This window comes from Mya arenaria, chromosome 6, assembly GCF_026914265.1.
Source record: "Mya arenaria isolate MELC-2E11 chromosome 6, ASM2691426v1".
In the NCBI taxonomy this organism is placed as follows: domain Eukaryota; kingdom Metazoa; phylum Mollusca; class Bivalvia; order Myida; family Myidae; genus Mya; species Mya arenaria.
In genome coordinates this window covers 883,075-898,013 of record NC_069127.1, presented here as the reverse complement: position 1 = coordinate 898,013, position 14,939 = coordinate 883,075, and the positions used below count along the sequence as shown (strand labels likewise).

The 14,939-nt window shown below is 35.0% G+C and overlaps 1 protein-coding gene across 9 annotated transcripts in view; it reads right to left on the bottom strand.

Moving 5' to 3' along the window:
- Nucleotides 1-2,919: 2,919 nt before the first annotated feature.
- Nucleotides 2,920-14,939, bottom strand: part of LOC128236670 (syntaxin-binding protein 5-like) — an 80,550-nt gene continuing 68,530 nt past the window's right edge. For all 9 annotated transcript variants that reach the window (XM_052951683.1, XM_052951685.1, XM_052951687.1 and 6 more), the window contains 8 exons: nt 14,705-14,845; nt 14,008-14,093; nt 12,544-12,634; nt 11,946-12,057; nt 11,455-11,550; nt 9,808-9,932; nt 9,347-9,471; nt 2,920-9,013 (listed from right to left, as the gene is read on the bottom strand). In XM_052951683.1, coding sequence (XP_052807643.1) covers nt 8,876-9,013; nt 9,347-9,471; nt 9,808-9,932; nt 11,455-11,550; nt 11,946-12,057; nt 12,544-12,634; nt 14,008-14,093; nt 14,705-14,845 — 914 coding nt within the window. In that variant the 3' untranslated portion in view covers nt 2,920-8,875. The remainder of the gene's footprint in view (nt 9,014-9,346; nt 9,472-9,807; nt 9,933-11,454; nt 11,551-11,945; nt 12,058-12,543; nt 12,635-14,007; nt 14,094-14,704; nt 14,846-14,939) is intronic.

Genomic DNA, 14,939 nt, shown 5'->3' with positions numbered 1-14,939 from the left:
TCAATTTACAATTACCTATCCACTTAATGGTTACAGTTTGGGGCCACTCAAAAGATTTTTCGGACTCGATTTGTTGACAGACTTGTAAAATCAGGATTGTCGCGCCTATAGCTATTCAACGCTTTCATCAAATGCTAGAGTGGGGTTCGTATGTTAAGTTTATTAAAATAAAATATAAAATATATAATCTATTAGAAATATGTAACTTTTTAAAAAAAGGAACAATGGAATTACACTTAAGCTAGTCTTAAAGTTAATGAAATGAAAAAACACAAAAAATACTAAACGTTAGTAATTTTACCTTTTTCCTTATTCACTTACATGTTATTGTTCATGACCGGAAACGATTAAAAAATGATATTATATGTCATTGGTACCTACCCGGTACACTTGAAAAACGAAATTTAAAACCTCCTGCAAGTATACGTACTAGTAGAGGAAAGCGAAGTGTTTCACCGGCTCTCTATCATGTTTCGCTATTTCTCTAACAAGTTTAACTACCCCTCTATCATGTTTCACTACCTCTCTACCATCTTTCACTATCTCAATACCTTTTTATCATATTTCACTATATCTCTATCATGTTTCACTACCTCTATCATGTTTCACTACCTCTCCATCATGTTTCGCTACATCTCTATCATGTTTCACTGCCTCTCTATCATGTTTCACCACCTCTCTATCATGTTTCACTACCTCTATCATGTTTCACTATCTCTCCATCATGTTTCGCTACATCTCTATCATGTTTCACTGCTACTCTATCATGTTTCACCACCTCTCTATCATGTTTCACTACCTCTCTATCACGTCTCATTACCTCTCTATCATATTTCACTACCTCTCTATCATGTTCCACTACCTCTCTATCATGTTTCACTACCTCTCAATCATGTTTCACCACCCCTCTTTCATGTTTCACTACCTCTCTATAATGTTTCACTATATATCTATCATATTTCACTACCTCTCTATCATGTTTCACTACCACTCTATCATGTTTCACCACATCTCTATCATGTTTCACTACCTCTCTTATCATGTTTCACTACCTCTCTTATCATGTTTCACTACCTCTCTTATCATGTTTCACTACCTCTCTTATCATGTTTCACTACCACTCTATCTTGTTTCACTACCTCTCTATCATGTTTCACTATCATGTTTCACTACCACTCTATCTTGTTTCACTACCTCTCTATCATGTTTCACTACCTCTCTATCATGTTTCACAACCTATCTATCATGTTTCACTACCACTCTATCTTGTTTCACTACCTCTCTATCATGTTTCACTACCTCTCTATCATGTTTCACTACCTCTCTATCATATTTCACCACCTCTCTATCATGTTTCACTACCTCTCTATCATGTTTCACTACCTCTCTATCTTGTTTCACTACCTCTCTATCATATTTCACCACCTCTCTATCATGGTTGACTACCTCTCTATCATGTTTCACCACCTCTCTATCATGTTTCACTACCTCTCTTATCATGTTTCACTACCTCTCTATCATGTTTCACCACCTCTCTATCATGTTTCACTACCTCTCTATCATGTTTCACTACCTCTCTATAATGTTTCACTACCTCTCTATCATGTTTCACGACCTCTCTATCGTGTTTCACGACCTCTCTATCATGTTTCACTACCTCTCTATCTTGTTTAACCACCTGTCTATCATGTTTCACTACCTATTTATTATATTTCACCACCTCTCTAACATAACAATTCTATTATGTCTCACTACCTTTTACTGTAGACAATGCCTGCGTTGTTAAATGGATTTATAAGACAGTTGCTTGTTAAAGGGATTTGTAAGACAATGGCTGCGTTGTTTAAAAAGAAAAATTAGTCAGCTGCGTTGTTCAAGGGTCTCATACGACAGTAGCTGCATTGTTAAAGGGGTGTATAATACAACGACTGCATTGATTAAGGGATATATAAGGCAATGGCTGCATTGTTCAAGGATCTAATAAGGCAATGACAATATTGTTTACAGGATTTAAAAGTCAATGGCTGCATTGCTTACAGGATTTATAAGGCAATGCCTGTATTGTTAACAGGATTTACAAGGTAATGCCTGCATTATTTACGGGATTTACATGGCAATGCCTGGATAGTTTACGGGATTTACAAGGCAATACCTGCATTGCTTAAAGGATTTACGAGGGAAATGCCTGCATTGTTTACGAGGTTTTTAAGGCAATGGCTGCATTGCTTATGGGATTTATAAGGCAATGGCTGCATTGTTTACTGTATTTATAAGGCAATAGCTGCATTGTTTATGGGATATATAAGGCAATGGCTGCATTGTTCACAGGATTTATAAGGCAATGGCTGCATTGCTTATGGGATTCAAAAGTCAATGCAGGCATTGGCTTATGGGATTTATAAGGCAGTGGCTGTATTGCTAATGGGATAATTAAGGCATGACTACATTGCTCATGGAATTATTAAGGCATGACTATATTGCTTATGGGATTTATAAGGCAATGGCTGCATTGCTTATGGGATTTATAAGGCAATGGTTGCATTGCTTATGGGATTTATAAGGCAATGGCTGCATTGCTTATGGGATTTATAAGGCAATGGCTGCATTGCTTATGGAATTTATAAGACAATGGCTGCATTGCTTGTGGGATTTATAAAGCAATGGCTGCATTGCTTACAGGATTACTAAGGCACTGACTGCATTGCTTAAGGTACTTACAAGGCAATGGCTGCATTTTAAAGGATATATAATACAATGGCTGCATTGTTTAAGGGATTTATAAGGCAATAGCTGCATTGCTTATGGGATTTATAAGGCAATGGCTGCATTGCTTACAGGATTACTAAGGCACTGACTGCATTGCTTAAGGTATTTACAAGGCAATGGCTGCATTTAAAAGGATATATAATACAATGGCTGCGTTGTTTAAGGGATTTATTTGACCGTTCAGAATGATCTACAGGAAATCACATTGTATCAATAAAACAAGAACATTGATTAACAACATGCATCATCAGCCACGCAATAAACAATCAAAAAATGAAACATTTCATACTGAGTTATTCTAGTCCATATGCCTTAGAATGTACAAATGAAAATTATGTGCAATGAGTATGACTAAAATAACTATACAAAGGTTTTGTTTATGAGAACATAAATAAATACCAGTGCTATTTTCTAATTAAAGTACATGTGTCTCAAACCAATATATATTAATATTATTTTCAGAACTCTGCAAGAGTAATTTAAAACAGAAAATATTGGAAACTTAAGCCAAGTTTAGGCCGAACGATGATACTACAATAGTCTCCTAGATGTGCCATTTACACAGTGGCCAGTCATACATGGTTACACACACCCTAAACTGTGCAAGTTAACTAGTGGGTGAGCTTGTTATACAAATAATAAGGACTAGAACATTCACACAGGACTTACAACCATAGCTTGCATATTATTATAATAAATAAAGGTTTTGAATTTTTCATTCACTGTTCTTTTTTCATAACTAATCCAAGTATAACTATCAAAATGTTGAGCTTTCAAAATAATTTGTTTGAAGTATTATTTTTTTTAAATTAAAATAAAAATCATTGTTTTCAGATTGTTTTTTCTACTCTCCTTCTATACAGTGAATGGTTAAGACACAATCCCTTTACAAAATAGCAAACTGTATGAAATTATAAAGACTATGAGTTTTAATAAGGAGTTGATAAATAAGCCTCATCTCTAATATCGAAGACAGTATTTCATCAAAGTTGCTATACATGTCCCACTGACCATACATTTTATATGATGTAGGTATTAATACCCAGCACAGACAAGTCTCTCATGTTAACATCCAATCGAGATTTCCTCATTCTGATTTGTTTATCATACTCAAACACACAATAGGGATGCTCTAAACAATAAAATATACACATTCTCATAAAAATCTGTACAAATTGCAGCTATATAATCTATAATATATCAATCAATAACAAACATATTGCACAAATGATTGGGTTTTATAGTACACCTCAATTTCAAAGGCCTGAAGGCTGTGTTTCAGGATCATGCAGAGCACATTTCATTGACAACCTTGACATAATTTAAATCCAGTTCAATTCCACACCATTACCTTGACTGACCTTTACCCACTTTCAATCAAGTCTATTTTAGCACATGACCTTGACCCACTTTCAATCAATTCAATTTCAGCACAAGACCTTGACCTCCTTTTACAAACTTTCAATCAAGTCTATTTGGTTTTATACCTTGACTGACCTTGAAACACTTTCAATCAAGTGTATTTCAGCATATTACTTTCACTGACCTTGATACACTTTTAATCAAGTCTATTTAGCATATTACTATGACTGACCTTGACACACTCTTAATCAAGTCTATTTCAGCATATTACTATGACTGACCTTGACACACTCTTAATCAAGTCTATTTCAGCATATTACTATGACTGACCTTGACACACATTCAATCAAGTCTATTTCAGGCAGAAAAAATCCAAGCTACAGACATTGGCGTAGTCATTGTTAATAATCATAAACACAAGTTTCGTCATGAGAACATTTTCAATAAAAATTTTTTTTTAAAAAGATTCACCTTTTTTCTTTGTAAACTTTTCACATGTACCAGGATTATGACCATACATCATTGAAAATATGCTTTGCAAGACACCAAACACATCAACATGACCCAAAAACAACAAATTCAACTATATATAATGAGAGGAATGATTCCAATAGTAAATGTACAACATAGCTGGTATTTATAAAAACATCTTAAATAAGATCCTAACTCAAGTTATGAAATAACTTCAGATGATTCATGAATACAGCCCCAGCAGCCAATTGTAAAAAGCTGGTTAAGCTGTCCATAGGTAACTCTGGTTCGGTTGCACATTTAAATGATTTGATTGGTTATTTGCAATGAATGGATAAATATTGACCAATCAATTAATTTTTCGGCTTACTTTGACCAAACCAAACAATTACCTACTTTTATACAATTAGCTGCAGCAGGTGTCTTATTTAATTAGTATTCAACTTGTTGAAGACAATCAGATTATTTACAGGAGTCTTTTTTTAGAAAATAATTGTTGGATCAAACTATTACACTCTGCCATGTAGAGGTTTTAACGATCGCTAATATTACATCAAAATAAATTAGTATATATTTAAAACCTTTCCTTTCATTACTTATAACACCAAATTGCCCATAAATAACATCAATAGTTACATATAAATAATATCTGTACAGTCAGATTTCAAATTATTTAACATAGGAATGAAAAACAATAAAGGTTGTAGCATGAATGTTTGCTTGTTCGAAACATACAATTTGCCTTATTAGGAATGTTATATTTTAATTTGGTCCACTAAACCACATCTTAGGGGAATGTAGAACATGGATTTCAAAACTTGAAAACTAGAATTCCTAGAATCGGATGTGTGGCCAGAGCCCATCATTTGTTCTAGTCAAGGTCATGATGACCTAGACCTCGGACCTACTGACCCAAAGTCAATAGGGGTCATTACTGACCACATCCAAAGCTCATACAAAGTTTAAAGGCTCTGTAACAAGATGTGAATGTGATTGATTGAAAACGATAGTATGATGTGTATGACGATGTAGACAGAATTATCCCTAGGTGTCAACACAATAAAAGCTGAAGAAATTTATATCACACCTATGAATATTGCACATAAGTCTTGCACAGCTTAACTAAACCAATGCAGTTCCAAATATCATTTAATATTACACTGAATGATTATAATAAATAATTAAATGGTAATCAATACAACTGCTTTAATTAAAAAAAAACATTCTCATACTGCTGAAAATGCAACATTACACAATGAAATTTTGTATTTCAAAATTGTCTTCACTTGTTGAGTGTTTCCCATTTTTTCAATAATTATCATTATCAACGAGTTCACATTGAATAAAAATGAAGTACTCTTTATTGAAAATAACACCGATCACCTGTATATAAATATTTATAAAACACCCTTATATAAATATATATAACTGTCAAATCCATGGCGATATTGCCCAGTCAACTGATCACCCGGAAAAACAGGTGCACATGGATTTGGAATTTATACAGTATATTGTTAAAAAAAGTTAAGCAGGTAATAATCGAGGGCATTTGTAATCCGATTTAAGCGTATTGTCAACTGTCCATGTATATAAATTGTAATCTAGTTGTATTTGAATACATAACCTGTATTGAACCACACATATATTGTCACATATGCCCTATGAAGAAATAATATATAAACTAATGCAGCATGAAGCATGGTCATTACAAATAAACTCAACAAAATAAAATATATAAAAGTATCAACAGGATAGAATTACAAAGCTTAATGAAGATATACGATTCAGCAAACACAAATATGCCAGTAAAGCATAAACATAATAGAGAGATATCATAGGTACATGTATCGTTCATGGGGATAAGGCCAGAAGCTACCAAGACCTTCTTTATTTTAATGCCGCTTAGTACCTTCCGGCCTTAACCAGATGAATAATGCGCTAGTTGTCAGTTCCGGTAAAGCTGGACTGATACCATGCCGTGCATCTGAATGAGAATGGGGTCATGTTATACATGTGATGTGAGAATATCGTCAGGCTTCCTGAAAACACAGTAACATACATAGTTCACCATATGCTTAATTTACCTCAAACTAATATAACAGAATGTATAACATAAAGAGGCAGGCTACAAGCTGTTAGGTATAGTTTCACCCAAAGAGGTGAAGAAACAAAACTCATGCAATGGATTCCAGTCTCATGTCTAACTATTCTTACTTCACATTTCACTGAAAATGTATATTACCTAGATAATAATTCTCATTTATTGAATTACACATAAATGCTGTTTATATTATTACGTAATTTTTTTTTTTAATAAATGGGAATACCAGTTATTTTCCTAATTCTTAGAGAATATTTTGGCATATAAAATGGGGTTTGAATTGCTTCACTTTGTATGAAACAAATTATAAAATCATTAAATTGCCTAGAAAAATAAGCTTATGCAAAAAAATAATCCCAACTTGATTAGGTACTTACATTTTAGCTCGAATGTATGTGTATGACAATCAAAATAATACAGCAGTAGTGTATCGAACTGTCACTAATACCATTGTAAAGAACAGCACTTGTTCATTGTAACCATGTTTTTAATGAGTTTAGAAATAAGAACACCGAATACACACACTTACACTGAAATATCGAAACAAAAAATGCACTATACCTGCAAAGTAATTATCAACTAAATAGCACCCATGAATGACTAATTTCCCAACATTAACTTCAATAATCACGTTTATTCAATAAATGGTTATAAATTACACCATCAGCTGTCTTAACAAGTCTCACAAATCATTGTGTATTAATAAATAATATAAATTGAAAATTATCTTGTTATCATTTGTATTGTGTCAGCAGGCCACGTAAAACTTTAATCAACAGTCATGTGTTTATTCCGTTAAATATATTGGTGTCATCCATGTTTTAATTTTATGTAAAAAAAGTGATTGAACATATTAAAGATGCACTCTTACTCCCAAATAAGATATACCACAATAAATAATATTGTTTTAATTTACCAAAAAAGGATGAATAAATGTCAAAAATAATGTTCCTGATGAAGGATACCGAGATAAATTTGAAAGAGACTAGCATAAAACACGGTATTTCTACCTCATGAGACTAAAGTAAACCACAGCAAATCTTTTAGCATTCATTAGCATTCACCAATATTTTTGCGCTTTCTGCTTTTACATACATGGTTACAATCTTGTTATTAGTTTTGAGGATTTATGTCATTATCCGAGATATGAACGCAGTTGGGCTTGTTCAAGTAAGTATGGAGTTCTTCGCACATACTTTAACCAGCCCAACTGTGTTCATACCCTGATATTGACATCAATCAGTCAATTCATTATTTAAAAATTCCATGGATGCCTATATCTTTTATTTGGATATAATTCAACCCTAAAGGTACTGCAAGAAATATGAAACTGGCTTCTTGGCAAGTAAAACTACATTTCTTTGGGTTAAAATCTATAACAGCATTTAACAAATTTAAAAATATAACAACGAAAAAAATAAGCTCGGACAATACAGGAGCACATCATTGTGTTGGGAACTGGTGAGAACTAGAAATAGTATCAGTCATCAGATTTAAGAATATTTGCCACTACCTAAATAGTTAACATATTAGCCAATGTCATTCTCTTATACATGAACTTCACACTCAGAACTTGAGAGCTGAAATCACTGTATGCAAACGAAACTTTGCATGTTCATATCACTAGTACAATATCATCAGTACAAAAATGGTCTAAATTTATGGCGTAACATGAATCTTTGGTCGACAAACACTGTCCAAATGGCAGACATCCCTACAGTTAGAGGCCACAAACTGGCTCCACTAACAAGCTCCACAGAAAGTCCCTTTCACAAGGAAACAATATATCACATTTTCTTGGATATAGACAAAACATCCCTCAAACAGCAACAGGAACTAATGTTTCCTTAATATCAGCACATTCTTCTGTTTATCCATCCATTCACTGTCAATTATTGGCAAACTACATGTCCAACATGTCCAATTTCCATCCATGGCTGGTCGTGGTATACTGTTATACACTAGCTCAGCCAACTGCCCTTCTCCAAGTGTGTGTGGTTATACACATGTAAATGTAATACCCTACTGTTCATGGTAGGAGTGACACAAGTGCTACACCTGGCCCCTACAGATGAGACACAGGTGATGAACCTGCATGTTGCAGGCATGTCATGGAGGATACACTTTGCCGAATGCAGCCTTGACACGGATGTGACACAAGTTGTGAAATAGACGCTAAAACTGGTACCACTTCTTGTCTTTGTACTTTAACATGATCTGATGGGCAGTGTTGGAGTACGCCTCTGCCTGCATTGCCATCTCCTCCGTACGCTCACTCACGCCTGATAGCTTCTCACCTCGCTCGGACAATAACTGCAAGTGATCATTGAAATGAATTCCAATTAGTTACCATATATAAAACAGATTCACTACCACAAATCAATGAAGTGCTACTGTCAGGAATGCTATGAACCATGTACAGCTGCCTTGTAAAACTTCTTTTAATGCAAAATTAACGTATCTAAGCACCAAATTTAAGATGGTTTTGCTATGGTTATGAACTTTGATAATGTTATCGTTAAATCTAAAGACTCAAAAAAGCTGGATTAAGTACAGTTCTAGACATTTATAAGTCTGGAATATGACAATGCAAGAGTCATCTAGTATTCCTACGAAGGAAAGGTCAAGAGTGTATAAGCTGCCTACCTGTCGTGCACGTGAGACCTCTCCAGCCACTGTAGCTTGTGTCTGTGACTGGAGTCCTTGTATGCCTCCAGACCCTGGCACCCGTGTAGCCAGGCCACGAGCACTCTTACCGCTAGATTCTCCAACTATAACATGGAATTATATAGATTAAGGGGTGAACTAGACTCACCAACAGTACTGTAACATGGACACATATAGATCAAGGGGTGAACTATACTCTCCAACTGAAACATAACTTAATGCTTCCTCATTAAACATCACCTAGAACTTTTGCCATTTCACCCTTTGAGATGCTAGCACAATATGTACATGTAGTAGTTTCACAAAATATACCTCACATAAGACATGACATATAATAGAAATTATAAAACAGGGGCAATACAATTAAGATGTCATTGAAAAGCAAAAACTATGTTTCTATCAACGTATACCTTTCAAAAAAAGAAAAGTGAGATCCTTACATAGTTCTTCCCTATCGAGCATAGATGGGCCTCCTCCAAACAGGTTTTTGAAGAAGCCCTGTTTCGGGGGCTCTGGAGTTTCCATGGGTAGGAACAGCTCCCCTAGCATCTCACTGAGATTATCACTGGAAAATACAATGGGAGAAGGCATAAAATGGACTATTCTAAATGGGAGAAGGCATTCAAGAAGTTGTTCTGAAAGGGAGAATGCAGGAAAGGGTCTGTTCTAACTTGGAGAAGGCATGAAATGGGTTGTTCTGAAAGGGAGAAGGCATAAAAGGCGTTGTTGTAAATGGGAGAAGGCATAAAAGGTACTGTTCTAAATGAGAGAAGGCATGAAAGAGATTGTTCTAAATGGAAAAGGCATGAATGAGGCTTTTCTAAATCAAAGAAAGCATGAAAAAGGCTTTTCTAATGAGAGAAGGCATGCCAGATGTTTTTCTACATAGGAGAAGGCATTCAATACATTGTTTTGAATGGGAAAAGGCTGGAAAGGGGTTGTTCTAAATGGGAGAAGGCATGAAAGGGGGTGTTCTAGAGGAGAAAAAGCATGAAAGGGTCTGTTCTAAAGGGGAGAAGGCATGGAAGGGGCTGTTCTAGAGGTGAAAAAGCATGAACAGGTCTGTTCTAAATGGGAGAGGGCATTAAAGGGGCTGCTCTAAAGTGGAGAACGCATGAAAGGGGTTATTCTAAATGGGAGAAAGCATGAAAGGGGCTGTTTTAAATGGGAAAAGGCATGAAAGGGGTTATTCTAAATGAGAGAAGGCATGAAAGGGGTTATTCTAAATGGGACAGGGCATGAAAGGAGCTGTTTTAAAGAGGAAAAGGCAAGAAAGGGGCTGTTCTAAATGAGAGAGGGCATGAAAGGGGCTATTCTAAAGGGGAGAAAGCATGAAAAGGGCTATTTTAAATGGGAGAAGGCATGAAAGGGGTTGTTCTTAATTAGAGAGGGCATGGAATGGGCTGTTCTTAATGAGAGAAGGCATGAAAGGGGCTGATCTAAATGGGACAGGGCATGAAAGGAGCTGTTCTAAAGGGGAAGAAAGCATGAAAGGGGCTGTTTTAAATTAATGGGAGAAAGCTTAATATTGGCTGTTCTAAATTGGAGGAGGAATAAAAGGGCTTGTTCTTAATAAGTTTATGTATATTTTGTATGCATTTTTCATTTGTTAATTAAGCCCTAGCACACTTTATGGATTTTGCTTGCATGCTCTCCTGTGTCATCATTGCAAATATTGCCAAAGGTAAGCTTTATAACTTTCGTTAACCTATTTTTTTTGTTTTAAACTGCAACTCATGAAGATCCTGTATATAAACAATAAGAATGTCAAGGTTTTTTTACCAGCAATGGGATAGTTCTCGAACAGAAGAAAATCTCTACAATTTTTGTATTATTCTTTGTTTTAGAAGAAACATATCAAGTGCCTGTTTATAATCAATCAGTATTGTTCTGTATATGCAACAAGCAAGGTACATAACACGTCAATATCAATGTCAAATTAGGACAGTGTTATAAAGGAGCCATATGATCTGCTGAACAATATCATTCAATGGCAGTGGAAAGGTAGAAATTAACTACAAATTGATGGAAATATTCAAATATTAAACAGTGTGAAAGCGATGAAATGCAAGTCAAACCCATATTACCAAAATTCAGCAGAGTATGTAATCTTTTGTAATTCTGTTGGTGAACACATATACATTGCATGGCCAATGTTACTAAAGCAGAAGGTTCTTGCAACTCTGAAAAATATCAAAACAGTATTATTGGATATGTCGGCTATGCAGTTAATCAGCAATAAAGTGGCTTGTTTATTCTTCAAAAACGATTGAATCTACAGTAGTATCCATTTTCTGTGGATGGACAAGGGGCATTACTCACCCAGTAATGTGTGACTTGTCCCACAAAGTAGTAATGGCATTATCAACATATATACTAAACTGGCGGTTAATATCTTAAAATAAAAAAATGTTGTATGAGGCAGCATAATTATTTATTTTTGTTTTCTATCCAAAACTGGTACTCTGCCTGAACGAACAAATACTTAAAAAGTATCATAGACAAAAGACCCAAAACTTTATAATTACAATACCTTTAAACAAATAATATGATTAGCAACTGATACAAGATGCTGTACCTGAGATCAGAAAGTGGCAAGAAGTCTATATCGAGCAGCAGTTTGAGACTTGGTAGACTGTAGACCATTATGTGTCCATTGGCCACATAGCACGCCAGACACACACTGTCACCTGTAACATTGTTCGGGGTGGGGCTAGAGTTAACTTTATACAATTTATCATATATACCATTACAGAGTAGAAAATTGTTAACTCAGTTATCATAGGAACTTTAGGAAAAATATTGACATATAGATATATGATATTGTTATATATTGAAATAAACCGTATGGCACTTCTTGATCGATGCAACTTTCACCAAAAATGAGAGTTCAATATGATGGAGTTTTACTACTGTATGCTACTGTAAGTCCTCTCAGTACAGACCTAGAGATCTCATTTTGAAATATTCTCGGTAGTGAAATATTCCTGTCTTTTTTTTTTTTTATCTATTTCTATAAATAAATCATTCAGTTACCAAATATAAATCTGACTATCATAACTTCTGTCGCAACAATCCCAGAAGAGCCTATGACTCTAGGACCTATTATAGAAAGACTTAAATCAAACAAACACCCAAACCATGAGCATAAGGTATGTAAGTATGTAAGAGCCTACCCCTGAGATTGACGACATCGGCTTTCACCACAAATGAGTTTTCTGAAATTCTCGCCTTGTAAGGACATGTTTGAGATGGCAATGATACCACCTGAAATACAAGTACACAGCTTTTCATAAATGGAGAAAACTGCCTCACAGACATGAAATATTCTTACGTTTTGATTCCACCGCCATCATGATGTTGTCCTTAAATTATCTGTAGTAAAAGTTATTAATGAATGGATCCAGGTTTTATTTTCTTCTATTTTCTTTCAGCTCGATTTTGCAAAGCTGACAACTTTTAAAATCATGCTCAAGTCTGTTTCCTGGGTAGAAACCATTAATGTTGTCCATGTTGAGACGCCATGAGAAGGCACCCATGGTAGTGATCAAATCCTAAACCTCTTGGGTGAGAGGAGGACGTCTTTACCACTAGACCACTAGCTCTCATCCTCCATTCCAGGGTTTGTGACCTTCTCTATGGTCCTATGCATGCCATTTGTATGCCATTTGTGAAAGAATAACAAATGTTTCAGAAACCAATCTGTGTATTATATTGATTAAATCAGGTCAATCAATGATCATGTGATATCCCAGGGTGGTTTAAGGATATTCCAATCCAGTAAATGTCATACTAGTGTAACATAATAATTGTCCATATTAAAAGTGATATCTAGCCATTTTAGCATGTCATAAAAGGTTAAATATTTGAAATGGAAATAAATACATTCATTCTTGTGCAGAGAAACATTGTGCTTTTCACACCATGCAATATTGTTCTGATTAAGACAGTGTGTGTTTATGTGCTTATGTTTAATAATATCTGTCATGTGTTCCCGTTCCGGATAGTAAAATCAGACCCGAGGGCACCTGCGTTGCCAGGTAAAGAGGCTTGCAGAGTTACCGGCTATGCAGCGTGCCCAAGGGTCGGATTTTTCTATCCGGAATGGACACACATGATAGATATTTTTTCTAGCATACATTAAATTACATTTTTTGTAAAGAAAATAATTAAAAAAGCGCATTTTTGTACATATCACCAAAGCGCTCGTGCGATGATGTTTACTGACGTCATGACGCGCAGTAATATGTATTCAGGGCATATGTCAATAAGTTCCTTCGACATCACGTCTTTTAAAGGTTATTTTGTTTCGTTTTTTATAGTATATTTTTGTAAAGTTAATGTTTATGGAACTCATCTATTCAAAATTCATTATTATGATTACATAAAGTGTATTATAAAAGAAATTAAAATTATTATGTCACAGCGCGTGACTCATCTGGCATGGGGGGATGCCAGATGGAGTTTTCCAGCACGGCTGAATTAACCGGAAATGCCTATCTGGTGTGCTAGAAAATATGATAACTAATGTACCCAAAATACAGTACTGCAATGTTATTTGCATTACAATGAAATTTCCATAAAAGTAGCACATTTACTATCATGTCAAACTATATATCACTACATCCATGTATGCTTACTCTGGCTTGTTTTTCTGAACATATAATGGCAAACTGTCTATCAGTCACTTCTGTAGAGGAACTGGGTGATAGCTTAAGCTTCTGAGCTGAAATGAGAGGAAAAAACAAATAAGATTCAATTATGATACTTACATCAATTATTCTCCAACTTATTCTCATTTCAGTTTTGTAATGCCCTCAAGTAATCGTTTTCTTAACATAGTCTGCCCTCAAGTAATAATTTCTCTTAACATAGTCTGCCCTCAAGTAATCCTTTATCTTAACATAGTCTGCCCTAAAGTAATTCTTTATATTAACATAGTCTGCCCTCAAGTAATCATTTCTAATAACTAAGTCTGCCCTCAAGTAGTCATTTCTCTATACATAGTCTGCCCTCAAGTAGTCATTTCTCTATACATAGTCTGCCCTTAAGTAATTCTTTATCTTAACAAGGTCTGGCCTAAAATAATCATTTCTCTTAACATAGTCTGCCCCAAGTAATCATTTTTCTTAACATAATCTGCCCTCAAGTAATCATTTCTCTTAACATAGTCTGCCCCAAGTAATGCCTTTCCTTGTAAGGCTCTATTTTCCAAAAATATATTGAAAAATATCATAGTGTAATGCCATTATTATTAAATAATTTCATTCATAGCCAGTTTGACATAAAGCCAAAACATTTCTCAATTTTCAAGAGCAAGATAATTCCTATACTCACGTGTGGATTGTAGTTTTGAGTTCTTCATTTCATCTCTGGCCGAGTCTCTCCACGCCCCCGACGTCAGTGTGGGAATGATCACCCCATTACAGTCAAGGAAAGACATGCACTGGATCGGCCCCTTCAGACGGAATATAGTTCCTGAAAACAAAGCAAAAAACCAAATGTGCATATTGGGCTCAATAATTTATGTAAACTACGTGATATTAAAAGGTAAGCAACATCCCCAACAGGC